Source organism: Salpingoeca rosetta, assembly GCF_000188695.1.
Source record: "Salpingoeca rosetta unplaced genomic scaffold supercont1.19, whole genome shotgun sequence".
Taxonomy (NCBI): Eukaryota; class Choanoflagellata; order Craspedida; family Salpingoecidae; genus Salpingoeca; species Salpingoeca rosetta.
This window is the reverse complement of record NW_004754915.1, coordinates 619430-647270: the sequence shown is the minus strand read 5'-3', so window position 1 is coordinate 647270 and position 27841 is coordinate 619430. Positions and strand designations below refer to the sequence as shown.

General features: G+C 59.3%; 2 protein-coding genes across 2 annotated transcripts in view; one reads left to right on the top strand and one right to left on the bottom strand.

Annotated features, from left to right (window-relative positions):
• Positions 1 to 299: 299 nt before the first annotated feature.
• Positions 300 to 26318, bottom strand: PTSG_07883 (disulfide-isomerase). The gene is made up of 31 exons (XM_004991629.1): positions 26267 to 26318; positions 25894 to 26152; positions 25083 to 25185; positions 24812 to 24950; positions 24581 to 24650; positions 24323 to 24403; positions 23790 to 24035; positions 23602 to 23642; positions 23296 to 23444; positions 22811 to 23073; positions 22452 to 22631; positions 22085 to 22201; positions 21712 to 21834; positions 21415 to 21556; positions 21022 to 21204; positions 20377 to 20724; positions 19561 to 20211; positions 15643 to 19241; positions 15205 to 15368; positions 14772 to 14898; positions 12711 to 14445; positions 11515 to 12372; positions 9095 to 11175; positions 4149 to 8753; positions 3291 to 3751; positions 2737 to 3039; positions 2367 to 2477; positions 1693 to 2117; positions 1404 to 1504; positions 1044 to 1130; positions 300 to 805 (listed from the first exon to the last, which is right to left on the bottom strand). Exons 2-31 carry the CDS (start codon positions 25978 to 25980, stop codon positions 689 to 691), a joined length of 17697 nt encoding a protein of 5898 aa, XP_004991686.1. The 5' UTR covers positions 25981 to 26152; positions 26267 to 26318; the 3' UTR covers positions 300 to 688.
• Positions 26319 to 26465: 147 nt separating this feature from the next.
• Positions 26466 to 27841, top strand: part of PTSG_07882 (uncharacterized protein) — a 2803-nt gene continuing 1427 nt past the window's right edge. Inside the window, exons 1-4 of the mRNA XM_004991628.1 lie at positions 26466 to 26683; positions 26884 to 26936; positions 27130 to 27211; positions 27498 to 27596. Coding sequence (XP_004991685.1) covers positions 26519 to 26683; positions 26884 to 26936; positions 27130 to 27211; positions 27498 to 27596 — 399 coding nt within the window. The 5' untranslated portion in view covers positions 26466 to 26518. The remainder of the gene's footprint in view (positions 26684 to 26883; positions 26937 to 27129; positions 27212 to 27497; positions 27597 to 27841) is intronic.

Genomic DNA, 27841 nt, shown 5'->3' with positions numbered 1-27841 from the left:
TTGTAGGCAAGTAGTGCGTTGCCACATGGTATGTTTCTTTGCTTGATTGCCCTCTTCACATCAGCCCCCCCCCTCTCAGCAAGAAGTGCGCCTTGCTTGCTTCTTTTTGGGGTATGCTGTTGTTGTTGCACACCATCGTGTCTCTGCTATCGACCACCGCCTTATCCCCTTCTTATTCCTCCTCGTCTTGCTTGCGCTTGCCCCTTTGCCTGCACCTTCGATGCCTTGCGAGCAGACTGTGTCTGCACAGCCAACAGGCAGCCAAGTAAACACCCATTGTTGTCATGCCGAGTCTTGAGTCGCTTGTGTGGGTGTGTGTATGGGTGGCAGAACGAAGGCTGATGGATTGGAGGGAGGTGTTTGGCTGCGGGGGGGGGGTGCACAACACACACAGAGAGACAAGGAAAAGCGACGAGCAACAGTCAAAGGAAGCAAGACACAGAATAGAAGCAGGCAAGAAACGGTGGAAAAGAAAAACACAGGCGGTGCGGAAAAAGCACAGGTGGCGAGTAACAAACACCACCACAAAACAGAGTGAACAGCAGGAGGTCCAGCGCATGCAACAACAAAAGCTCGGTGGGTAAACTCATTTGATGGATGATTGATGGGTGATGATGGTGGATGGCGTGGGTATCAATGGGTTGGATGAAGGACCAGGGGCGCCAGCCAGGTGGGGGATGCCGTGACATTAGTTGGCGCGTTCGTTGACGGTGACAACAAAAGTCTTTGGCTCCTTGGCGTCAATCACCGCGCCCTTCTTCATTGGCTTTCCTGCAAACTCCTCAATGTTGTGCAGTGACGGGTGCTGCAGATGCATGTGGGTGCGTGCGTACGTGAGTGAGTGAGTTGGTTGGTTGCATATGTGTGACGGAAAGGGGAGGAAGGGAAAGATGGCACGTCAAAGCAAACAGACAGACACAGACACAGACACAGACACAGACACACAGACACAGACACAGACACAGACACACACACACACACACACACAGACACACACACACGCACACACACGCACACAGACACAGACACAGACACACACACACCAGGTGCGACGTGCCGGCCTCAAGGGCAAAGTTTGAAAACTTGTAGTAGCCAGTCACCACCACGCTCGTGTCAATCGGGAACATGGCCTGCGGAAACAGACAGAGACAGTCATTAGGAAGGAAAGAAGTAAAGTTAAGTGGAGGGGGAGTGGAGTGGAGTGGTGAGGAGAGTCGTTAGGTGGGGCGGGGGATAATTCGGCCGCAGCAACAAAACAAACAACCAACAAACCAACAAACTAACAAACTAACAAACTAGCAAACTAACCAACCAACCAACCAAACAAACAAACCAACCAACCAACCAACAAAACACACACACACACACACACACACACACACACAAATACACAAAGCACGAACCGTGTGGAGCTGGTTGCCGTATGGGGCGAAAGTGGTGACGTCACGGGCGTTGCTGGTGTGAATCTTCAACACAGCAATGTGGTATGTCGGGAACCGCTGGCCTACAGTGGTGGTGGCAGTGGCAGCGGCAGTGGTGGCAGTGGTGATGGTAAGCAACAGGGACAGAGCGGATGCGGTTGCAGACAGAAGCGAAAAGGAATTTAGAAGAGCCTACACTCACAAACACATACACAAACGCATACACGTACACAAGCCCCCCCCCCCCACACACATGTTCAGTAAAACGTACGGAGGATGCCCACGAGGCGGTACACGACGGCAGGCGAGGCCGTGGCCCACTCGAAGCCGGGCCAGAACACGGTACGCTGCTCGCGGTAAATGCGGAAGAAGCGCTTGATGTCCGGGACCGCACACACGCGGTAGACGACAGACCCGCGCATGGGCGGCAGCGTGTCGAGTGCAGACTGCACCTCGTGCAGCATGACAGAAACGGCGGACACGATGGCGCGGGACAATTCGTCCTGTCGACGCGCATACAGCCGAAGCGCCTTCTGGCACAGGCGGGTGAGGCCCGTGTCGTGGTTGATCATGAACAGGGCCATGGCCTGGCTCGGGGTGAGCACGGCAGAGCGCCAGGTCGCGGCGACGCGCAGCAGGCGGGCGGCCTCCAACAGCTGATTCCACGAATCAAACAGCACGTTGTTCATGGCAATCCTGCAACATGTGGGGAAGATTGGGGGGGGGGGGGGGAAGGGAGGGGGAGTGGACGCGGGAAGAGGTGAAAAGGTGGAAATGGGAAGGAGAAGGGGGGGGGGGTGATACAAGAAGAAGAAGAACAGCAACGACTGAAAGGGCAGACAAAACCCATACACACGAGCAAGAAAAAAAAAACACACACACACACACACACACACACACACACACACACACACACACACACACGCACGCACGCACAATACGTACGTCATGTCCATCTCCAGACAGTCGGCAAAGAAGGAGGAGGGGTCCGAGGAGGAGAGCTGACGCAGCAGCGCCGCACCCCCGCTCACAGACCGCGCAAGCACAGGCGGTGTCCTGAAATGTAGGGGCAACGGATGCGCGCGCGCGCGTGTGTGTATATGTGAGGGTGTGAGTGACTCGATGAGGAAGGTGAGGTCTAAGGTACGAGCAACAGGAGAAGAGCACAACGATGCACGTGAACTCAGACGCACGCACACACACACGCAGACACACACACACACACACGCAGACACACACACACACATACACACGCACACACGAAGACACGCACACACGCAGACACGCACACGCACATTAACGCAAAGCAACGTACTCTTCTGGCTGGGGAAGTGAGAGCTGAACGGAGGAGAGGTCTTGCACAAACTCGAGCAGTGTGCTGCTTGGCTTAATGTCCTGCAGCTGAATGCCAGAGGCGCCTGGGCTGGAGCAAGGAATGATGTTGCTCACCATCAGCGGCATGCCCACGTACCGGCCCGTGTCGGAGAAGGCGCTGGACGGGTAGATGGTCCAGGAACGCACATCTCCCGTCGCAGGCGTCGTCAGCAGCGTGCGCTGGGACGCCAACGCGTCGCTCAAGTACGTTCGCATAAACTCCATGCTCTGCTCATCTCGAGCGCTGCAGATGTGTGCGTATGAGCGTGAGTGCGCGCGCGCGTACATGTGCGTATGAGTGTGAGTGAGTGAGTGAGTGAGTGAGTGTGTGTGTGTGAGTGAGTGAGTGGGTGAGTGTGAGAGTGTTGTTTCTGAGTGTGTAAATGTGTGTGTGAACCGCAAAGACATGCATGGACTGTAGTAAAACCACGTTCACATCTGTCACAAGTAACACCCTCCCCCCGCACACACCGCCACCACCATGACCACGCCTACCTTTCCAGGATGCCGGCCTGCTTGAGGTGGGCGAGCACGGCGTGTGCGCTGGAGACGTTGGCCTCCACCATGAGCGGTAGGTGGTGTGCGCTGATGGCAGCAGCCACGTCCAGGTTCTCCTCGTTCTCCACGCGCTCAAGCAGAGCAGTTGAGTCGTACAGGCACGCAATGTCCAGCAGCGACACGCCGAGGCCGTCCTTGGTCGTGCTCGAGGCGCCCTGCTCCCTGAGTTTGGTGTAGGTGGCGTCAAGGGAGCGCATTTCGCCATACAGCATCTCCATCTGCGTCATCACTGCACCGTCCAGGCTTGCAGCAGCGGCAGTCTGCTCTTCCTCGGCCACCTCTTGAGCTGCAGCAACAGATGGTGTTGTGGCAGCGGCGGTGGCGGGTGCACCAGCGTCTTCACCATCGCCCTTCTTCTTCTGCAGGCGCTTGCGCACATCGCGAGCACGCAGCCCTCCCTGTGTTTGGTGATGGTGGTGATGGTGGTGGTGGTGGTGGTGGGGAGGGGGAGGACGTGTGTGAGGGGGTGAAAAAGGTTTCTGTGACGACAGGAGAGGAGAGGAGGTGAGGAGGACCACAATCGTCACAGCACATTGTGGCCAAGGCACTCGCGTGCAAAGAGAACAAAACAACTTCACATAAATCACACACACACGCACACACACACACACACACACACACACACACACACACACACACAAATCACACACACACACACACACACACACGCACACACGCATGCACACAAACACACACACACAAACACACACACACTCCTGCACACACACACACACATACAAACAACGCAACACACAGCAAATCCACAAGCAAGTGCAAGCAGGACCCAATACGCACGAGGGAGCGGATGTGCTGGGCGAGCTCGGGCTGGTCTGTGGCAAGAGCAGCATCCAGGAGGGTGGCGCCCTCCAGGCGAACGTTCGCGTGAGGCCCGTCGCCAAGCATGCGCAGCATGAGGTCCAGCAGGCGCGGCTGACGGCCAAGCACGCTCATGTACAGCGCCTTGTCGATGCACACGTGCATCTTCAGCAGGTACACAGCCAAGGCCTCGTGCCCAAAGTAGCCCGCAACCGCCAGCGGGGCCAGGCCACGCAGCGCGCGGCTCTGCGCCTGTAGGTTACACCCGTTTGTGAACAGGAAGTCCACCAGCGCCAGGTCGTTGGCCAGGCACGCCAGGTGGATCGCCCCCATGCCGTACGGCTGCGCGTCCAAGGGGTACCCCTGTCGCACAAGCTCAGCCATCAGGCGCAGGCGGTGCTGCGTCACCTTGGGCAGCGCCTTGAACTTGTCCAGCCGCTGCCGTGGCGTCAGCTCAAGCGTGTCGCCGTTCTCGTACACCTGCGTGCTGCTGAACAGGCTGCACACGTCGCGGTCCGCCTTGCGCTGCAGCTGCCCAACCATGGCAGAGCCGCCCAGCGCCTCCGCAACAGCGGCACTGGCATCGCCGACAGTGGCCGGCACTGCCTGCTTCTTGCCTTGGTTCTTCTTCATCTTCTTCTTCGCCACCGCGCTCGCGTCAACATCCTCGTCCGCATCCACCTCTGCGTCTTCTTCATCTTCATCTTCGTCGTCATCGTCAAGGTGCTTACCGACAGCAAACGCCTTCACGATGCGGCCCCACGCCACCTGCACGGCCTGGTGCGACATGGCCTCCACGCCCGTCAGGTCCAGCTTCTCAAACCCAAACTCGGACGCCTGGTGGTCCTGGTGGTGGCCGCCGGTGAGCGTAAACACGTTGTGCAGCATGCGCATGTCATCCCCAGACTGCTGCTGCTTGATGCACCGCTCCACCGTCTCCAGCACCATGTCCAGGCCGGCAACGGGCCGCTCACGCACGGCGTCCGCGTCAACCGCTGCGTCGTACACGTCCGGGTCCGTGAAGTACATTTGCAGAAAGTGCACCGAGTGTGGCGGGTTGAACGTGCGCATGGCAGCGGCAATCCTGTCCAGCAGCTGCTGCACGTTGTGCTCCTCCTTGTACGCCTGGTACGACGTCTCAAGCACGTTCTCCACATCCAGGCCAATGTGCTTCTGCAAGAAGGCGAGGAACGACGGCACGTCGCGCGGGCCCTCGTACCGTATTGGGCTGTGCTTGTCCGACATGGGGAACAGCTTGAGGTTTGGAATGCTGCGCTCGGGCAGGAGCGAGCGGTCAACCACGTTCAGGTCCGAGTCCATCTTGGCAATGACAACGTCGCTGCGGTGCGCCAACAGCTTGGCCAGCTGCGCCCACGCCGGCGCCATCTGCCGGCACGGACCGCACCAGTCCGCGTACACGTCCAAGAACACGTGCTTGGTCTTGTCCAGCACCAGCTGCTTGAACGTGTCTGTAACGACAATGGTGAGGCCGGGGTGGTCTGGGTCGGCGTTGTTGAGCGGCGGCTTTGCGCTGCGCTTGCGGTAGCTGTCGCAGAACATGCAGCGGTACGCGCCAACGCGGTTGTACGTGGCGCACTCCGTGCAGCGCCAGCACCCGTCCTGCACGTGCTCCTGCCGCACCTCGTCCTCGCTCAGGATGCGCGTGTCGAAGCGGCACTTGACCACGTCCCCGCCGGCAGAGAAGCTGTCGTCCAGCGCGTGGCCCATCAGCGTCACCATGCGCTTCTCGGAGGTCTTTGCTGGACGGCCACGGAGGGTCAAGTAGGGCCGCAGGGAGAGGCGGCCAGGCTCCACCTGCGACACGCCAATGGGGCGGCCATCCACGTACACCAGGACGTGGCCCGTGGTGCCGCTCACGGCGATGGTGATGGTGTGCATGTTCCAGTTGTACAGCACAGACTCGGTGTTGCGCGTCTCCTCCTTCTCGTCATCGTCGCCGGCAAACATGGGGAAGTAGCCCAGCACAGCCTGCGCCTCGGAGATGCCCTCGTTCTTGCGGTAGTAGGAAGCAAACGTGTCTGGCGCCAGCTTGAACACGTCCTGCAGCACGGCCGCCTCGCGTTCGGCAGCAGCAGAGGCCGCAGAGGCCGCAGCGTCGCTCGCGTCTGCGCTCTCCGCACCTTCGCCGCCACCCTCCTTGGTGGCCTCGCCATCTCCCTTCTTCGCAACTGCCTGCGCACCTTGTTGCTTGTCCTGTGTCTTCTGCTCTTCCTTCTCGTCCTCGTGCCCCTTCTTGTTCTTCTTCACTTTGGTCCGATCATCCTGCGCGTCGGCAGCTGGTGCGACGTGGAGGTTGGCCCTGGGCAGCGGGTCCAGCGGCTGCAGCTTGGACCCCTTGCCCTCCAGCAGCGCTATGCGGCCACTGGAGTCCTGCATGACCCCCAGGTACCCAATGTCACCGTTGGCCTTGACAAACGGCAGGGAGATGAGCCCAGCCGCAAAGGAGGGGCGCGTGCGTGGGCGCAGCTGCAGGGTGATGGTGTACTCGCGCAGCTTGGAGCCGCTGCTGCGCGGCACGGGCATGCGCAGGAACACCTGCTTTGGCAGCGTGAAGTTGTAGATGGCCTGGGGCTCGGCCTCCTTGCCGCCCTTGGTCTGCTGGCGCCGCTTGCGCCGACCACCGGCCCCGCGCCGCAGCCTGCGCCCTTCCGAGGTGATGTTGAAGTCGCCAGAGCCGTTGATGCACTGCATGCCCGGTGGCATCTTGCCATACTCCAAGCTGTACACCAGCATGTCGTCGCCCTTGATCAGGGCCTCCGACGCCTCGCCCGCGCCCATGCTCGGCTGCGCGTTGAGCTGCTGCTTCTTGCGCTTCTCCAGCTCCGCGGCGTGCCGCGTGGCCTTGCGCCTGCGCTCCGCAGCCGCCTGCTGCAGGTCCTGCACAACCGCCGTGGGCACCTCGATGGTCTGCGGGTCGCGGAAGAGGGCGACGCGCGCCGCCGGGGAGAGGGCCACGCGCTCGCGCACCTGCTGCACGCCGCGCACAAACTCGTGGTAGCTGACGCGCCCGTCACCGTCCTGGTCGGTGACCTCGATGAAGTTGAGCACCTCGTCCACGGTCGGGTGGAAGCCGAGCCAGGTGAGCATGCCGTACACCTCGTCCGCGTCCAGGTAGTGATCCTTGTTGCGGTCAAACAGCTCAAAGGCCTCCTGCACCAGCAGGCCCTTGGAGGCGAGCGTGGAGCCAACCACCAGCGTGGCTGCGGAGGACAGCATCATGTCAAACTCCGTCTGTACGCCGAGCGCCTTGGCCAGCGGGGTGTCCTGCCACTTTTGGTTCGCGCGGCGGCGGCACGACAACACGTTCTCAAAGAACACCTGGCGCTCCACCAGGCCGTTGCTCTGGATGGCGGAGAGCAGCGAGCGCAGCTGCGTGGACGTGTAGTACATGCTGCAGTCGAAAAACTTGAGCGTCTGCAAGATGACCTGCTGCTGGAAGGTGGGCTGCGGGCTGTGGCCCACGCTCTGGTCCAGGATGAGGTCGCCGGAGAGCGGCAGTCGCAGCGCAACGCTGCAGTGTGAGCCGGGCAGCAGGGCGCCCTTGGACGCGTGCTGTTTCAAGTGCAGGATGCGCCGCATCGTCTCCGCCTCGGCCAGGGAGAGCACGGTCGTGTAGCGCTTGTTGTGCACAGCGCGCATGGCAGGGCCAAGCAGCAGCGTGCGGAACTGCTTGAACGACACGGGCGTCTCGGGCTTTCCGCCCGTCAGCGTGGCCACCATGTCATCAATCAGCGCGTGCAGCGCATAGTCGTCGCTCGAGCCCGCGCCCGCGCCTTCGCCAGCCACGCCACTGCCCTTCCTCTTGCTGCTGCTGCTGCTGCTGCTGGTGGTGTCACTGTCTTCGCCAACTGTGCCCTCGATGTCGGCTGTGCGAGCGGATGGGCTGACGCATGCAAACATGAGGTCGCGCAGCTGCGACGCAGGCATGCTGCTGTCATCGCTCACCACCACCATGGTCGCTGTCTGCTCCGCTTCTGCAGGCGCATCGCTACCACCAGTGATTGAGGCGGTGGCGGCACTCGTGGCCGTCGTCGTCGTGCTTGTGGGCGTCGTGGTCGTGCACACGCCCGTCTCGGCGTCGCACACGGCGCCTTGCCCTTGCTGCGCTTGCTGCGCTTGTTGGGGTGTGGTGGTTTCTGGCGCTGGCATGGGGATGGTGGTTGTGGCTGCCGATGAGTCAAAGAGCCGCCACATCTGGCTGAGCGCAGAGACGGCGCTGGCCCTGAGTTGCGGCGACATGGGCAGGGTGCACGCTGCGTCCGGCGCGTCGCTGTCGTCTGGGATGCACTCCATGCTCACGTTGACGTTCTTGATGCGGCGCCAGCCGGTCCAGTGCTTGTTGAAGTAGTTGTTGGACATGTACAGGAAGTCTGGCATGTCCAGGGACGGGCGACGGCAGAGGGAGAATGAGGACGCGGGGTAGAACACCTCTTCGCGGGGAGGATACTCCAGCAGCTCCTCCAGCTCCCACGGCACGGGCGCCTCGTTGGTACGCGAGTACGCCAGGTCCACAAACTTTTCAATCTCAATCTCTTGCTCCTGCTCCTGTTCTTGCTCTTGCTCCTGTATGAACATGCGGAGATTTTGGGGGAAGGCGTTCGGTGGGGTGAGTGAGCGTGGTAAAGAAAGAGGGCGTGATGGAACTGATCAAGAGCAAAAAAAAAAAAAACGTTTGTGGGCGTATAGCTGCGCGTGTACGTGTCTCACAAAACTACGAATAGAACCAGACACGCACACGCACACGCACACGCACGCGCACAAGAACATACACACACACACACACAAAATAGCACACGCGCACACACGCGCACACACGCGCGCGCACACACACACACACACACGTACACACAATATAGCACACACACACACACACAAGAACAAAAGCACAACACCAACATTCGCACCTGTTCCTGCTCTTGGTCGAGCTGGTTGACCTGTGGGGCCTCGTACGACTTTTGGCGCATGATGTTCTCCTGGAGCGGGGCGCTGAGACGATCCAGCACCTTGGTCAGCTGCGTCTCTGCGGTGGCGGACGTGATAAACTCCCGCCGCGCCTCCATCTGCGTCTCCACAAGCTCATGCAGGTCCACGGGCGGAACCACCGCGTTCTGCAGGCTAAAGTCCATAAACTCGCGGAACACGTTGAGCGCCGACACGAGCTTTCGGTTTGTCTCGTCCAGCTCGGCATCTCGCTCCTCCTCCTCTTCTTCGTCCTCCTCATCCTCAGAGGAGTCGCTGTGCTCGGGCTCACCGCCAGTCTCGCCACCAGCGTTGTCAGCACCAGCATCAGCATCAGCACCAGCATCGGCATCGGCAGCTTGCTCCTGCTCTTGCACATCCTCCTGCGTCTTGGATGCGTCATCGGAAGCGGCAACGGCCTTGCTGCCGTCCTCTTGCTGCTGGCTTTCGTCCTTGTCCTCTGCGCTTGTCGTGTCGCCCTCTGCGCCCTTCTTGCCAGCCTGGTCTGGCTCCGCAGTCTCGACGCCCTCGAGCGAGCACAGCCTGTTCTCGTGGTCCATGAGCGCGCGGAAGGCGGACTTGCGCCACACGTTGGCGGCGTTCTGCAGCTGCAGCAGGTTGTGCTGGATCATCTCGGTGAACAGCGCGTTGATCACGAGCCACCCGATGACCTTGACGCGCCAGGGAAGCGCCGCGGCGGTGGCCTGGTCGAGCGCGCCCTTGGCCATGTGCGACTCAATCAGCTCCTGCACCTCTGGCGTGATGAACACGTTGATCTTCTGGCCCTTGCCAATGGCGCGCATGCGGTAGGCGCCCTGCGCGTAGTCGCGCAGCGTCATGTCCTTGCCCAAGGTGAGGGCGGCGGTGGCCGTCTGGATGTGCTTGATGTCCGTGCCCGTGGTGTGCACCTGGTCATAAAAGGCAAAGCGCTTGTCCTTGTCGATGCCGCACTCGGACAGGCGCACGACGCGGTTGGTGGCGGCGATGAGCACCATCTTGCGGTCGCGGTCGTCCAGGAACACGACGCCCTCGATGCCGCGCTGGGAGAGGCCGTTGGCCAGCAGGAAGCGCGCCACCTCCGCGTTGCTCATGCCTGTGATGAGCGCGCCCGTGTCAATGAGCGCGTTGAAGTAGGGCTGCGTGGACGACGCAATCTCCTGCAGCAGGCGGTGCACCGACCACTGCTTCTCTTTGACAAAGGAGCAGGACACCACGTCCGGGCGCGTGAGCGTGTGCACAATCTCGCCTTCCTCCTCCTGCGCAAAGTTGCAGCGGCCCAGGTCCTCGGGCAGCAGGTCCGACGGCGTGCCGGAGAAGCCAATGGTGCGCCCAAACAGCATCTTTCCGCCCAGCTCCTGCCCAGAGGCGCTGAGCTTGAAGCGCTTGTGGCGCATGTGCTCGGGGAAGATGGTCTCCTCCAGGTAGGCGTGGATGACGGCGGGCTGCTCGCGCAGCAGCGCATACAGCGGCTTCACCTGCATGTCGTCGGAGCGCCGGAGCAAGTGCAGCGGCACCACCTTGACGCGGCTGGCAACGACGTCGCCGTCCTCGTTCACGGCGTAGCGGAAGCCCGGCTTGCGCTGCAGGTTGGGCAGCTTGGTCACCACGACGGTGCCTGGCGGCGAGGACCCAGCGTCCGGCTGAATGGCGTCCTCGGAGAAGAACACGGCGGGGCAGCTGCGCACAACGCCGGCCTGGTCGATCCAGTAGCGGTGCGAGGCGCGCACGGCGACCGCCTTTGGCAGCACCACCTCTGCGGCCGTGTCGTTGTCCTTGAGCTCCTGGTACGAGCCGCACACGAGGCCACCGGCCGCCTTGATCCAGGCAGCGTAGCGCAGGGAGGAGAAGCGCTGGTCCTTGGGGCCCATCTCCCGCGTGAACTGCGACTGCAGGTTCTGCAGGATGTCGTTGAAGTCTGACGTGCGCAGGCCCTGGTAGCGGTAGCCGAGGATGGTCAGGCCGATGGTCACGTCGGGGTGCGCAAACTCAGACGCCGTGCTGGGTGCGTCCTTGCCCACAAACGGCACTGCAGCGCGCAAAGCAACAGCAACAACACAGCAGGCACATATGAGGTACACGAATGGCAAAGGGAGGGGAGGGGAGGGGAAAGGACACTGGGCTTGGATACAACAGGCACGCTCACACACTCACCCACACACACACACACACACTCACTCACACACATGTTCACTGATATCAAGCACAACGCATCATGTACCATGATACACCAACAGCAACAACAACATGGGCATACAGCACACGCATGCAAACAGGTGGGTGTCCCTCCAAAAAAACTCAAATCCTCCGCTCCTCCAATCCTCCAACAGCGCCCCCCTCCCAACCTTCCCAAATCCACGCCTCTCACCTGCCAGGAGTCGGCGGGACTGGGGCATGCGCGTGGACATGTCCTCAAACTTCTGGATGTCTGAGGGGAGCATAACGCCAAACGAGACGCGGTTGATCTTCTGCAGGCAGTGCGGGAGGAAGCTGGCCAGCCAGTCGTGTGCCAGGTTTACCATCTTGATGAACCGCTTCTCCGGGAGGGCGTTGATGCGGTCGGCGGGGCCGTACCTGTCGCCACCCACAAACTGCTGCACCGCGTCGCCGTGCGCAATCATGTCCAGGCCCTGCTGCGCCAGCCACAGGCCCACCCACTCTGCCAGGATGGGTTTCATCTTGCGGTGGTAGAAGCCCAAGTTGAGGAGCACGAGGTGCGGCTGCCGCTGCAGAAAGCACTGCTCGTAGCCCTCACGCACCACGCGCCGCAGCTTGTCAAGCACAGCCTGCGCCTTGTGGCCCGTGGTCTGCGGCGACACCCCCTGCGACACGGCGAGCACGGCGTCCACAATGTGCATGGGCAGGTGCCAGCGCAAGGGCGCAAAGTCCAGGTCCTCCTTGCGGCCAATGGGAAAGTTGAGCTCGGACTTGAGCGGGTGCAAGACGACATCGACCTCGTCAATGAGGCACACGCCCTCGCGCCAGAGCTCCAGCAGCCGCGGGGCGGTGCGCACCTCGCGCTGCAGCTCCTGCCGGTCCTTCTCACCGGGGTCGTTCACCACCAGGATGTTCTCCAGGTGTTTCAGCATGACGGACTTGACGGCCGATGGTGTGCTCACCACAATGGCGCCAGACGACCGTGCGTGCTGCAGCTTGGACAGCAGGCCAGAGTCGATGGCCGTGCCGCGCTCAAAGTTGAGTGTGTACACCCGCTTGTACATGATGCCTGAGAGGGAGTGAGTGTGTGTGTGTGAGTGTGTGTGTGAGTGTGTGTGTGAGTGTGTGTGTGTGTGTGAGTGTGTGTGAGAGAGAGTGTGTGTGTGAGTGTGTGAGTGTGTGTGTGAGTGTGTGCGTGTGTGTGTGTGCATGGATGTGCGAATGTGAGCGAGATTGAGGGACAGAGTGAACGAAGAAAACAGCGTGTGTCGTCAAAGAGGAACCTTTCACACACCGAACAAGCAAACGACGACAGGACCAGCGCAAGACAAGAACATGCAAAAAGAGCAAGAAATTGCCAAAGACACACGCACGCACACACACGCACGCACGCACGCACGCACACACTTGAGAAGGTGGAGCGAAGGACGCTGCGGGAGAACTCGAGGAGAGCAGACGGGACGACGAGGGAGACGAGCTGGGTGGTGTCTGCGAGCATGAGGCACATGAGGGGCGTGACCACGGTGGTCTTGCCAGCGCCCATGAGCATCTGTTCCACGGCGTCCCGGCGCTCCTCCTGAATTGCCCGCATAAACTTGTTCACCAGCTGCACCTGCCGCTCGCGCAGCACAATGTTGCTCTTGAACTCAAACACGGCCAGGCGCGGGTCCACGGTTGTGACGGCAGCAGAGGCACCGGCGCCAGCAATCGCCCCTGCGTCGTCCGTGGGCTGCAGGCCCGAATACTGGCGCTTGGTGGTCAGGAACGTGGCCAGGTTGATGCTCTTCATCTCAATCTCGGAGCGCACGCTCTCCAGGCGCGACACCGCTGCCACTGCATCTGTCGCACCACCAGCAACATCTGGCGATGCGGCAACAGCGGTGGCGGCGGCCTTGACAAGGCGCGTGCAGAGTTTGCTCACGTCACGGCACAGCTCCAAGCAGCGGTTGACCAGGCCAACGCGTGTGGAGCGCAGCAGGATGCGCAGTGTAATCTGTTCAATGGCGATGCAGTCGCCGTCCGACAGAAACGGGTTGAGCTTCTGCAGGTCCTCCACGCCCTTGGTGGTGAGCAGCTGCGAGATGATGTACTCAAACCACAGCGGTGCGCGCTGGCGACCGGCCACCAGCAGCAGGTACAGCAGCCGGTGGTGCTCGTCCTCAGACACCGGCGCTGTTGCTGCCGTTGCCGCTGTTGGCGCGGCGCTTTGCTCTCCTTGCTGCTCCTGCTGTTGCTGCTGTGCATCGGCATTGTCATGGCCAGCAGGGACAGCACTTGCGTCTGCATCGGCGTTGCTGTCGTTGTCGTTGTCGTCGTCAGCTGAGGCCTTGTCTGTGCTCGTCTGCTTGACCTCCGGCAGGGCCACAGAGGCCAAATCGCCCACGGCAACCTCGTTTGCAAACGCCGTCACGGCGTCCACGGCTCGGTCAATGTACTCGTTGTCCTGTTTCTTAAGGGACTGCAGCGCCAGCAAGAGGCCATCCAGCGTGTTCTTCGCCTCGTCCGCGGCGGCCGTGATGCCGGTGGCGCTTGACGGCGCCTTGGTGGCGTCCGGGCCGAGCGCTGCAATCAGATTCTTCACGCAGGTGATGTAGGGCACGGTGCTGTTGTTGTAGGCTTCCGCAAACGCCTGCATGTGGTGCTCCAGGCGCGTGAGCGTGGTCTTGGAGATGCTGGCTGCGGCGTGCGGGTGCTGCGTGGCGTCAAACGGCAGGCAGCCCTTGACGCTGTCGCGAGACACGCGCGAGATGAACGCGTCGGCGTCTGCGGGTGCGAGGAGGTCCTCGCACAGGGCCTGAAGCGCCTCTGGCGTCTCGCTCGCCAGAATCTGCTGCACGCGGGCGGTGGCAGCGGTGCCGCCGCTCGGTGCGCCTGTGCCGCCAATGGCTGTTGGCGCCTGCAGCACGTTGAGCTTGCTGCGCATGTAGTCTGCGACCACGTATGTGGGTGGCGAATCCGTGTCCATGCACGCCTTGAGCGTGGCGGTTGCGTCCGTTCCTGAAGCACCTGACGCGGTGTCAAGCCCTCCTTGCGTGTGCACGAACGATGGCAGCGTGGCCAGGATGGAGGAGAGCGCCAGCTTTGTCGGCACCTTGGGCAGTTTGCGGAACGACTTGAGTGGCGCGGGCCAATGGAGCTCGTTCTGAGGAGAGAAACGAAAAGAAGGTGCAAGAGAGTGAGTGGTAGAGGGTGGAGACGTTTGTGCATGAGAAAACCTAACCGATGATGAAGACACGATAAAGGAGACAGAGCAAGCACGTGTGTGCACTGACAAAAAAGGAGACAGAGCGCACATGCACCGCACACGAGTGTACATCGACACACACGCACACACACACGCACACACAAGCTCACACACCGACACACACGCACACACACGCACACACACAAGCTCACACACACACACACACAAACAGACACACACACACACTCACTCACTCACACGCACGCAAACACGTGCAAACTCACGGCTTCTTCCTTGGCCTTGATGAGGGTGGTGACGTTGTGGAAGAGGTCGCTAAGCGGGTTGGCTGGTTCGAGGAAAGACCCACGCGCACGAATGTACGTGGACTTGATGTTGCGTGTATCTTTCCACCTGCACGAAAACAAGGGGAGAGGGGGGGGGGGGAGGCGAGGAGTGGGGAGTGGGGAGTGGGAATGCGAGGACGAACAAGCAACAGTGAGGGGTGTGTCGAACATCTCGTGTGGAAATCAACGGGTTGGGTGTACGATAAACGCAGGAAGGGAAGCAAGCAAGCAAGCAAGCAGGACGATAGGATGGATGAAAGGCAGCAGCAGGAAACATCATCGAGTGGAGGCGAGTCGATCATGCAGCACACAATTACAGACAACGCACACGCGACACACATGCACGCGTACACACATACACACACATGCATACCTGATGCTGGCCTCTGAGCAGAGGTCTGGGTTGTTTGCGAGGACGTGGATGATGGAACCCAGAAGACCGCCCGTAACATGGTCCTCCATCAAGCGCATCACGTTTTGCACAAACAGGTGCGGCTTGGAGCCGCGCAGCTTCACCTTCAGCGTTCCTGTCAGCGCCTGCCACAAGGCCCATGTGAAGCGAACACACAAGTCACGTCAGTGGTTGCAGCCATGTATGCGCGTGCGTGTGCTTGTGTGTGTGTGCTTGTGTGTGTGTGTGCTTGTGTGTGCGTGTGTGTGTGTGTGTGCGTGCATGCGTGCGTGCGTGCGTGCGCTCTAAGTTACACAGTTCCCAATTCACCCTCACACAAAAAGCAACACGCAGACTACACACACACACACACAACACAACACAACACAACCCCACACAACACGCACACATCACACTGACCTCAAAGAGGAAGAGGAAGCCGGAGCGGCAGCGGGAGCCGGAGAAGGACTCGTGACGGCTGAAAAACTCCAGGGCCTTCTCCACGCAGGCAATGCTGGACATGGAGGGCTGCGAGTTGTACTGCACGCTGACATCCTTCCACGTCTGCCGCGTCACGGTGAGCACGACCTTGTCCGAGTGCGAGACCCACTCCCCGACAGCAACAGGCTCCGGCACGGTGCAGGCCACCTCGGCATGGTTGTTCCTGCGCGCCTCCAGGAAGCTCTTGCGGTTCTTGTACACGGCAGCCATGACGGCAGGGAGGCCGTCGCCCTCCGCTGCGGACTGCAGCAGACGAACCGCCTCCTCCTTCTGGATGGCCACGCCCATCTGCCCGCGCACCTGGTCAACCATGAGCTTCACGCAGCGGTCCGCGTCGCGCATCTCCTGCGCAGAGGCAAACTCGGCCTCCTTCTCGCTGGTGAGGAAGCGCAGGATCTTGCTGAGGGCGCTCTCGTCAAAGGTCTCCGCCACGGAGTTTGCGATGCTCAGCTTCTTCTCAATCACCTCGCACATGTCCAGCGCCGTGAGCTCCTCCTGCGTGGACAGGCGGCAGCGCGCGGACACGTGGTACAGCTTGGTCAGGTAGCGCCCGGCCTCCAGGGCCACGTTGAATGGGCACACAATCGGGCTGTCCGCAGTGGCCAGCGCAATCTTCACGCGGTTGGCGTGCGCGTCTGGGTGGAAGTCGTTGCTTGCAAGCTCCAGCAGGTCGAAGATCTGCGCCTGCTCCACGGAGAGGGCGGCGTCCGTGGCGATGGCAAAGGACAGCTGGGCCACGTCATCGTGGTCGCGGTGGAAGAAGCGCAGCAGCAGCAGGTACAGCGCAGAGGTGAGGCTGGTGCACTCCAAAAAGCACGAGGACACGTGCAGCGGGTACATGAAGTAGGCCACGTTGGCGTTCTCCGCCCACTTCTCGCCGTCCTCCGTCAGGCGGTCAAGAACGAGCTCTGTGGAGAAGGGGGCAGCGGCAATGACGGGGCGAACCACGCGCACATTGGGCACCAGCACGCTCATCTCGCCATTCTCCGTCACCAGGCAGATGGAGTGCGGGATGCCGCGCAGCAGCTGCTGCACGTGCCCGCCCGGCGCCACCATGGGCAGGAAGAGCGAGGCGTGGTCTAGCGAGTACATGCGGCGCACGCCGTCCCCGCCCACGCGCTCCTGGAACGTCAGCCCCAGGCGCGGCAGCTCAATGCGGTACAGGTCCAGGCCAGGCTTGGAGGCGCGGCCCCAGAACAGCACGTGCGACAGGTTCTCCACGCGGGACAGGATGCGGATGAGCGAGCCAACGGGGCCATCGCTCGGTGCAAACAGCGGGTTGAAGTAAATCAGGTCTTCTTCCTCAGCAGACGCGGTCGCAACCGCCTTGTTCTTCTTCGCCTTTGTCGTCTGCGTTGTCGTGGTGGCAGCAGCAGTGGCGCCTTGTCCACTGTCTCCGACTTCTTCTTCCTTTCCTTCTTCTTCCCCGTTGTCATCATGTTGCTGTTCCGTCTCTGGGACAATGCAGCGCTTGGTGATGGTGGCGCTGACGCCCGGCAGGCCGAGCTCCGGCTGCCGCGTGAGCTTGGAGAAGGTGACGTAGATGAGGTTGGTGGCCTGTGTTGGCGCGGTGTTGCGCGGGTACCCGCGCAGGCGGTCGTCCGGGTCCTGCCAGAAGTCATACTTCTCCAGCAGCGCGGAGGGGATCATGCCGTAGAGCAGCCGCGGCGGGATGTACGTCTCCTGCTTGGCCACGTCCGCCTCGCACAGCCGCTGCGCGTCGTAGGCGTGCTTGCGCAGCTCCTTGGCGTGGTCCATCACCACGTAGTAGGGCGGCTCCTTGCCCACGCACTGCGAGCACAGCGCGCAGCCCTCGGTCATGTCGTAGTAGCAGACGGACTTGGCCGGGATGGCCTCCTCGCACTCGCTGCACTCCATGCCGTGCTCTTCGATGCGGCGCGTGAGGTACCACTCGTTCTTCTCGTAGAAGTAGTGGTCGTGCGGCCGCAGGTCGTCCCACGGCTCCTTGTAGATGGCATATGCGTCCTCGTCCTCATCCTCGTCCTCCTCTTCCTCCTGCTCCATGCCCAGGTCGTCGTCGCCGAGGTCGTCGACCACATCACCGGCCTCCGCGGCGCTGGCGGCCTCCTCCTTCTCCCGCATCGTCTTGTGCACGGCCTGCACTGTCTTGATAATCTCGCGCGCAGCGCGCTGCACGCTCTGCAGCTGCACGAGAGCGCTGCGCTGGGCGGGACCTGCGCGCATCCCGCGCAGCGACGTGTCGTCCTCGTCCTCGTCATCGAGCTCGCGGAAGTACTCGTGCTTCTCCGTGGTGGACAGGAGCTTGTCCAGCTCCGCGTAGGCGGCAGCGGCGCCCCCCAGCAGCTGCTCCGGCACGGCGTACGTGCGGCGGGTGGACGTCTCCACCTCGCTGAACACCTCCAGCAGGTCGCGCAGCGCCGTGGAGAGCGGGGCCATTAGCGTGTCCACCAGCTTCACCTCCGCCGCGTGCTCCTCAGAGTCTGAGAGGGTCGGGTCTGCCAGGGGCCGCTGCACGACGCAGGAGGCCGGGTGCGGTGGCGGGTACAGGTTGGCGACGTAGTCTGGGAAGGACTTGTCAAACGCCTCGTGTCGCCCCCACTGCCAGGCGCCGCGGGGCGTGTTGACAATGGGCCAGGGCTGCTTGCGGTCCTCCGTGGACGGCTGCATGTCCCGCAGCGACATGCGCGCGTCTGTGGCGTAGACGAGGGTGCGGTAGTACCTGCGGCCGTGGCTGGTCACCAGGTAGGCGTGGCACATGCGGTATGCCTTGAACACGAGCACCTCAAACCAGTCGCGGCCAAACTGCGGGTGGGAGCCCACCAGCAGGGCCACGGAGGTGTCGTGCGGGAACTCCTCTTCCGGCAGGAAGAAGGGCACGTCCTCGCGGGCCGCGGGCCGGCAGAACCAGGCGCGGCGCACGGGCTCAAACACCTCCGCAATCCACTCCTCGCTCTGGAACAGCTCGCCCGGGTCGTACTCGCGGTCGTACGTCTCGTACATGGGCTTGAGCTTGGAGTCGTCTGTCCAGAAGTCGAGCTGGTAGCCGAGGCCGACGAGGAAGCGGCTGCGCTTGTTCTCGTACGTGCCCTCCACCGTGCACTGGATCATGCGGGCCTGCTCCCCAAAGAGAAACTGGATGTCGCCGTTGTTGGCAATTTCAGAGTCGAGCGCGCGCAGCGACGTGCCGCGCATGCGCAGCTCCAGCGTCTGCAGGTCAATCTCCACCGCGTACACGCCCTCCTTCACCGTGGGCACGCGCGTCTGGGCCACGTCGCGAATGGTCGGGTGGCGCGAGGTGACGTACCGGCCTCGGTTCACCTCGCCCTCCACAGCGCACCACACCTGGTCCAGCTCGCTGGCGGTGCCGGAGGCGCCGATGCAGTGCTCGTACGCCTGCTGCAGCGTGGCAGCAAAGCGGGCGCGGTCGCTGGAGGGCACGCCAGCGCCGAGGTACCGGTTGAGGAAGGACACTAGCCCGCTGCGCAGCGTGTGCATGATCTCAAACACTTCCGTGTCGGGGATGGCCGGCTTGCCAGCTGTGTGTGTGTGTGTGTGTGTGTGTGTGTGTGTGTGTGTGTGTGTGTGTGTGTGTGTGTGTGTGTTGGGGGAGTGGGGAGGGATACAGCGAGTGGTGTGCGACGGTTGCTGATGAGCCAAGCACACACAGCAAGCAAACCAAAGCAAACCAACAAATGTTTGCAATCAACCAACACACGCACACGCACAACCCTAAATCAAACTACACAAACCACACACAACAAAACACATACAAGCACACCCACACCCACCCACCCACACCCACACACACAAACACACCCAAACAAAAAACGCACAATCACGACAACACAAACGTACAGGTGTTCCAAGTCTTCTTGATGCTGAGGTAGATGAAGCTGCGCAGGATGGTGGCGCAGCTGTCAAAGGTCATGCCCTCGGCAGGAAGGCCGCGGTAGAGCCAGAGAATGTGCGCGTGCAGGGTGCAGGCGAGGTCCGTGTAGTTTGTGAGCTGGTTCGCGCGCTGGCGGTCGTCGGCCGAAGGGGCGCCGCCGGCAGAGGAGCTGGTGGACCCAAACGCCGACAGGCCGGGCATCTTACCCTCGATTTCCTCCACCCACATGTGGAACATGTGGCGCGCGCTCATGGCGGTGGGGTTGTCCGGGTTTCCGCGCAGGAGCGCCTGCAGCTGCTGGCACGCGTCGCCAATGGTGGCACGGTTCTCCGGCGACACCTGCAGATTGGGGATGGGCAGCGTCGTGTGGTAGACAAAGGAGAACACCGTCTCGATGCGCGCCACGAGCAGCACAACGGCGGTGGCCACGGGCTGCGTGGTGGCAAAGGCGGACCCGGTGTCCAGGCTGAGGGCGAGCTTGAGCAGCTTCACCGCAACGTCGCGCAGCTGCGCCGGGGAGTGTACCACCTCGTTGATGATGGCCGAGTATGGCGAGGCAAGCTGGTCTGCAATCAGCGTCGGCACCTCCGTGGGCATGCGCAGCTCATCCGACACGGCTGATGAAGGAAGCGGAGGGGGGGGGGGTGGGGGGGGGTTGAAGTGAGCGGCAGCGCGCACAAATCAACACATACAACAACGCACAAGAAAATACACACACAAAACACACACACACACACGCACACACACACACACACAAACACACACACACACACACATCACACCTGATGGGATGTATCTGCCCGGTTCAAAGACGACCGAGTTGAGAAGGTCGACGAGCTGCTGGTGCTGCAGCGTGTGGATGCGGTCCTCCGTGGCGAAGAAGTTCAGCACGAGCGGGATGCGGATGTACGGCACCGTGAGGAAAGAGATGAGCAGCTCCGAGTCGCGCTGGCCAAGCTGGCCGTCAAAGTCCGGCATGGTCTGCACGTGCAGCACGTCGTCCTCCGTGCGCGCGTCGTGGGGTTTTGTAAACGACATCGGGTTGGCGCTTGAGGGCCAGCGGTGGTTGCTGCCGCGAAGCCCGCCAGAGTAGCGCACATTCTCCATAAAGTCCTGCACACCGTGCGCGCCTGTTGTTGTTGTTGTTGTTGTTTAAGTTGTTGTTGTTTAAGTTGTTGTTGTTTTTAAGTTGTTGTTGTTGTTTAAGTTGTTGTTTAAGTTGTTGTTGTTTAAGTTGTTGTTGTTGTTGTTGTTGTTGTTGTTGTTGTTGTTGTTGTTGTTTTGGATTGCATGTGTTTGGATGAGCAAGTGTTATGTGGTGGCAAATGACAGTTCAGCACAGAGGCGTGGACACGACAGCCGCAAGAGGCGATTCCAGTGCATTTGCACACATGCACATGCACACACACACACGCACGCGCACGCACCGACGATGAGCGCGTTCTCGGACGCCTCGTATCGCCAGTTGAGGCGCCCGCGCGGGGTGGTGTAGTTGCCCGGGCGCATGGGCATGAGCTCGTTGTGCGGGCAGAGAAAGTACTTGAACCAGTAGTTGATGTCGCGGTACGGCACGTATTCCGGCCAGATGCGCGTCACCGTTGGGTCCTCCCCTGAACCGCCGACCAAGCACAAAGAAGGAATAAGGGCGGGGCGGTGGGGTGAAGAAAATAAGGAAGGGAGAGAGGGGGGAGTTGGTTGTTGTTGTTGTAGACGTTGACGAGAGACTTGCGTGTAGTTTCACAAACGGCGCAAGAACAACCATGCACAATGAAATGCTCAAGAGCAAGCTCACATGCGTACACACATGCACACACACGAACCTGTGATGGTGCGGATGTTGATGGTGCAGCCAAGCGGGCTGCCGATGAGGTGGGTGAACTTGAGGGTGGACTGCTCCGGCGTCATGCGGTAGCTGTCCTTCTCAAACGACCAAATCTCGTTGTGATCCCCAATGTGCAGATCCTGCGGCAGAGGGTCATGGACGGGAATGAATGGGGGTGTGGAATGAGTTTGGACAGATGTCAAAATAAATGAAACAAAAATGAAACAAAAACGAAACGCTCATGCATACACGCACACACACATACACTCAGTGCTTTCGCATTCGGCAAACGCACCCGAAAGTAGTCGAGGGTGAGGCTCTTGGTGACGGAGATGGTTGGGGCCGTGGTGATGATGGTCTCGCACTGCTTGCCATACGCCTTCCACGCCGGGCCAAACGGGTCGCCGTCCGTTTCGTTCTGTCATAACATGTACGTGTGTGTGTGTGTGTGTGTGTGTGTGTGTGTGTGTGTGTGTGTGTGTGTGTGTGTGTGTGTGTGTGTGTGTGTGTGTGTGTGTGTGTGTGTGTGTGTGTGTGTGTGTGTGTTGGGGGAGGATTGGTGAGAGGGGTCAGCAAGGAAGCAAGTGAACGAGCAATCAAGAGATTCCATGTACGACTTTCACGTGAAGCTTGAAACCACCACAAAGAACAACAACAACAACTTAAACAACGACAACAGCAGGGACGAGGAGAAAGTCGCCGGGTGTCATTGCCAAAAACTGTTTGCTGAGCGCCTTGAGGAAGCGCGCGAGCCCGCCAGAGGCGTCGTTGTTCTTCTGCAGCATCTGTTGCGATGAAGGCAGCAACAAGCACAGGAGGGAAGGAGCAGGAGAGGGAGGAAAGTCGGGTGAGGGAAAGAGGGTGGTGGTGGGGAGGGGGTGAGACAACAAGTCACTCACAAGACAGAAAGCAAACACACACACACACGCGCGCACACACACACTGACACCACGCACACACACACTGACACCACGCACACACACACACACACGCGCGCGCGCGCGCGCCAGACATGCACACGAGAGTGCCACTCACGTGCATCTTCTTGTAGAGGGGAAGGGAGGCCTCGATGGAGGCTTGCAGCCGCTGCAAGCAGTCAAAGTGCGACTGCCCAAAGCCAAGATGAGACAGCACGTTCACTTCTTCGCTGCGCATGCGCTTGAGCGTCAGCAAGTACACGCGCGCAGCGGAATACGCCTGGCCCCACTCATAGCCCTGCCAGCAGACAAAGCGCGCGTGTGTTTGGAAAATGAAGGATTGAAGATGGGGAAGGAAGGTGTGTGATGAGGGACAGGGGCATGGGTAATGCAACACGCAAGAGATTGTTTGTCCACAAGGACAGACAAGCACAGACACAGACAGACACAGACAGACACACACACGCACACACTTACGGTGTTCTCGACAAAGGGGTCGCCAAACTCGGCAATGAGGTTGGTGTCGCGGAAGAAGGGGACCGGCTTTGGGGTGAGCTTGAGTGGCGCCAGCACGAGCTTGGACATCATCTTGTGCATGTCTGCTGCCATGCGCATGCCGCGAATGTCGACGGCCTTGTGGTTGGAGTTCTTCTGCTTCACCTCCTCGTCGCCCCACGCCTGCGAGATGACCTGCGCCAGTCGAAGACTCACCCCACCAGGCATGTGCTCGGGCTTGTTCGCTGCAGCACATGTGCATGGATGGCGTGGGTTAAGGGGGGGGTTGTGTGTGTGTGTGTGTGTGTGTGTGTGTGTGTACAGTGTCGTGTGAGTCGTTACGCCATGGCCACAATCCCCAGCATCCAGACACACATACAAAAGCAAGCAAAGCAAAACGCACAGGCGAACAAACAAAAAACCAACCAAACAAACAAACAAGCAAACAAGCAAGCAAGCAAAACAACCTGCAAAGAGGAGGAAGCCACGTGGGTCCATGGCCCAAGCCTGCTTGATGTTGCGGTACACGTCGGTGTCCTTGCTGGAGATGCGGCCCTCCACAAAAGCGGACACGGCGCCAGGACGCACCGTCAGCGTCACGCGCTGCCACCGGTTGCTGTGAAACACCCATCAAGCAGTGACAGTGGCATGGTGCGGTGGGGTAAGCTTACATAGTTCAGTTGCAAGCAGAAAACAAACTCACAAGCAAACCCACACAAAGCACATATCCTCCACACACACACACATACACATACACACACATATATACACACCTCCTGACGAGAGCTGGTGGCTCTTGCTTCTTCTTGCGCCGCTGGTGCGTCCCATGCAAACAGGAATGCAAGCACATGTTGGTGAGTGAAGTGGATAGCTGTGGCAAACAAGGGGTTGCAAAACCCACAACGGAACACCCATGACGGTACAGAGGTGCAACCATCACCCAAGTTCTCGCATCAAGTACCTTGTTCGCGGCATCTTCCTCTTCCTCTTCCTCTTCCTCTTTGTCCTCGTCGTCTTCATCCTCATCGTCTTCGTCGCCCTCATTTCCTTCCTTCTTCTCCTTGTCTTTCTTCTTCTTCTCCTTTGGCAGCTTGGTTACAACTTGTCCTGTCGGCAACAGGTACGCCTGCACCGTCTTGTGCTCCTTCTGGTCCGGGTAGCACGCCTGATACAGCGCCACGGGCTGATCCATCTTGCTCAGGTCAACCTGCATGTGTGTGTGTATGTGTGTGTGAATGTGTGTGTGAATTTGTGAATGTTGTGTGAATGTTGTGTGAATGTGTGCGTGCGTGCGTGTGTGTGTGTGTGTGTGTGTGTGTGTGTGTGTGTGTGTGTGTGTGTGCGTGTGTGTGTGTGTGTGTGTGAATGTGCGTGTGTGTGCGTGTGTGTGTGCAAATGTGTGAGGAATTGCAGAGCCGAGTCTGGCCCACCCCAACACAGCGCCATCAAATAATACCAAACAAATCACCAACCAACATGCAAACCAATGCGCACCTTGATGTCGAGGACGATGGTGTACTGGCTGATGCGCGCCTCCTCGTCGTCTGCGTAGCCAGTGTCAACCTTCAAGTACGTCTGCAAGTGGAAGGCGGCCGCGGTGAGGAATGCATCGCGACACCATGCGGGTGTCCATGCACATGTGTGTGTGTGTGTGCGAATGACGTGTTGTGCATGCATATCAACGCATTCACGTGAATCCCTGCAAGACACACAGATGCATTCGCATGCGTCTGTACAGCGTGTTCAACCGACCTTTGGCGGGATGGTGACACAAGATGCGCCTTTGGAGCTGGTGTCCAGACGCACGTTGCTGTCGCCAACACTGCAACAGCGGTGGCGTGTGTGTGTGTGTGTGTGTGTGTGTGTGTGTGTGTGTGTGTGAGGGAGGGAGGGGGAAAGAGACGCGTGCAATCACACACACACACACACAACATACACACTCACAAGCAGATAGGTACACCCACCCAACATTCAAACACACACCTGGTGAGGTTCTTTGGCAGCACGGAGTAGCGAAAGTCAAAGAAGCGCGTCTTGGTGTCCATGACGACGTCGGGGCACATCTGGGCAAGCGTCGCGGCTTGCTCCATCTTCTGCTGCTGTTCAGCCTCATCGTCGTCATCTGAGATGCATCGTATGGGCGGAGAGAGGACAGGGCTTGGTGACTGGCATGCATGACGACGCGGGAGAGAATATACACTGCACACAAATGCATACTTTCACAATACGCACGCACACGTACACGCACACGCACCATCCTCGTTGTCGGACTCAAACTGGAGCTGCGTCACTTTGGCCTGCAGGGTGGCGCATTGGTCTTCCAGAGCCCCTGCCTTCTCCTTCCACTGGTTGAGCTCCTGCCAAATCGTTGCGTGTGTGTGTGTGTGTGTGTGTGTGTGTGTGTGTGTGTGTGTGTGTGTGTGTGTGTGTGTGTGTGTGAAGTAGGTGGTGTTGGGCGTGAATTACTATTCTTAATTTATTTAAATGTGGGAACTTGTGTTAGTCCTTTAGGGCCCATACGCAAGTAGTGATGCACCGCAGAAAACAGCGCCGATTTGGTTGTCTCTCTATCAGTCACCTAAGGAACTGTACTCCCCTCGTACGGCTACAACACAACCTATGACTCTTTCAACTGCATTTTTATTGAACAAGTGCTGGGGTCCAGTCATAGTTCGGAAATACATTGCTGAAGGGGCTAGTAAACAGCCTGGCCCCTTATTGCTAGCTAACGGTGTTGTGCAATCCCATCCTCTCACCCCCGTTTTTAAGGGGGCCCTGTTCCACATTTGCCGATTGACGATAAAGGCCGTCGTGTGTGTGTGTGTGTGTGTGTGTGTGTGTGTGTGTGTGTGTGTGTGTGTGTGTGTGTGTGTGTGTGAGCGGATGAGGAAGGAAGCAAGCGCAAGCGTCAAGCAGCAGACTTCAAGATCACAAGCCATCCCAAACAAGCAAGCAAGCAAGCAAGCAACCACAAGTCTCGATCCGTGACAGACATGCCATTTTCCACACACACTATCGCTAACACACACACACATTATCGCACACATACACACACACACACTCACCGCCGTGAGGAGATCAATGGTTTCCTGGAGGGAGGGCGCAGCGCCAGCGGTGGGTTGCTGCTCTTGCTGCTGCTCTTGCGGCTCCATGCTGATGATGCACAATCCCAAGCGAGCAAGCAAGCAAGCAAAACACAAAGTGAAGCTGGCTGCTTCACTTCTTCTTGGTGTCTGTTGGTTTGTTTCTTTCGTCTGTTTCTTTCCTTCTTCCTTCTTCTTCTTCTCCGCTGACAAACAAATCAAGATCCCAGATCAGTCGTCCCTGCGTGTGTGAGGATGGGTGCGTGTGAGCTCGTGTGTGTGCAGGATCAGGTGGCAGGAATGGGCGACAAGCGTTTGGTGTGTGCAAGTTGGCCTGGCGCGCAGGGTGATGGACCTTGTTGTCAGTGAAAAAAAGCGATCGCCGCGTTTGTGTTTGTTGGTCGGTCAAGAGGAAAGTGCGCGTCTTGTTTCGCTGTGCAGGCGAAAAACCCAAACAAAGCAAAGAAAAACAAGACGTACCAAAATCTGCTGACTCAGCGGGTTTTCCGGCTTAAGTGCATCAAACCAAAATGTAACGTATTTATTTTTACCACCACAACTGCCAACTGCCACGACGACAACCAAAAGCAACCAAGAAGAAGGCAAGATGGCAACAAGGTCGTTGATGGTGACAGCGGCGGTGACTCTGCTGCTGGTGGTTGCTGTTGCACTGACAAGCCCCGCCAGCGTGCGGGCTGCCAGCGACAGCAGCGATGACAGCACCTCCAACGTCGTCGTTCTCACAGACGAGACCTTCGAACACGACACTCAGGTGGTGGATGGAGTGTGGTGCGGTGTGTTGTGGATGTGGAGTGCGGATGCTTGTGAGGGGTGCATCATGTCGAATGCCACGTCAGTGTGTGTGTGTGTGTGTATGTCTGTATGTCTGTATGTCTGTGTGTTTAAGCTTGCGACGATGTGGGGTTGCCTGTTCTCATTGCTTTTGCACCACTACCCGTGCTTCTGCCTTAGATTTCCTCCGGTGCTACCACTGGTGACTGGTTCATCAAGTTCTACGCTCCATGGTCAGTGTGTGTGTGTGTGTGTGTGTGTGTGTGTGTGTGTGTGTGTGTGTGTGTGTGTGTGTGTGTGTGTGTGTATGAGTGCGTGCGTTCTTACCGCTGTGACTGAATTTTTTGTCCGTGCTCACACGGATGTCTTGTTCCGTGCTCACACGCGCATGTCTTGTTGTTGTTAATGTTGCGCACCAATGCACAGGTGTGGGTTCTGCAAAGCCATCGCCCCCGTGTGGGATGAACTCGCGGACAAGGTCAAGGAGAGCAACGTGAACATCGCCAAGGTACTGTGTTATGCGTTGTTTGAGGCTGAACCCTTGCAGACAGACACAGGGGAAGTGGAGGGGGAGTGGGAAGAGAGTGGAAAGAGAGACAGAGGGATCAAGCGTGGGGGAGAGAATATCTTGCAGCCAGAGATTACAACTGCACACACACATAAACACAAACACACACAAACACACGTAAACTCACAAACACACGTAAACACACTCACACACATAAACACACACACGTAAATACACATAAACACACACACATAAACACACGAAAACACACATGCACACTGCCCAGGTCGACTGCACCAAGAACCGCCTGACATGCGAACGGTTTGGCGTCCGCGGCTACCCATCCCTCTTCTTCTTCCACAACGGCCAAATCTACAAATACAACGTTCGTTGCTTTGCGTGTGTGCGTGCTTGCTTGCTTGCGTGTGCGTGCTTGTGCTTGCTTTTATGGACATGCCATTGGAACGCATCCATCTGCGACAGCATAGCCTCACAACAGCTGCCACACACGCACACACACACGCACGCACACACACACACACACACACACACACACACACACACACACACACACACACACACACACACACACACACACACACACACACACACACACACACACACACACAC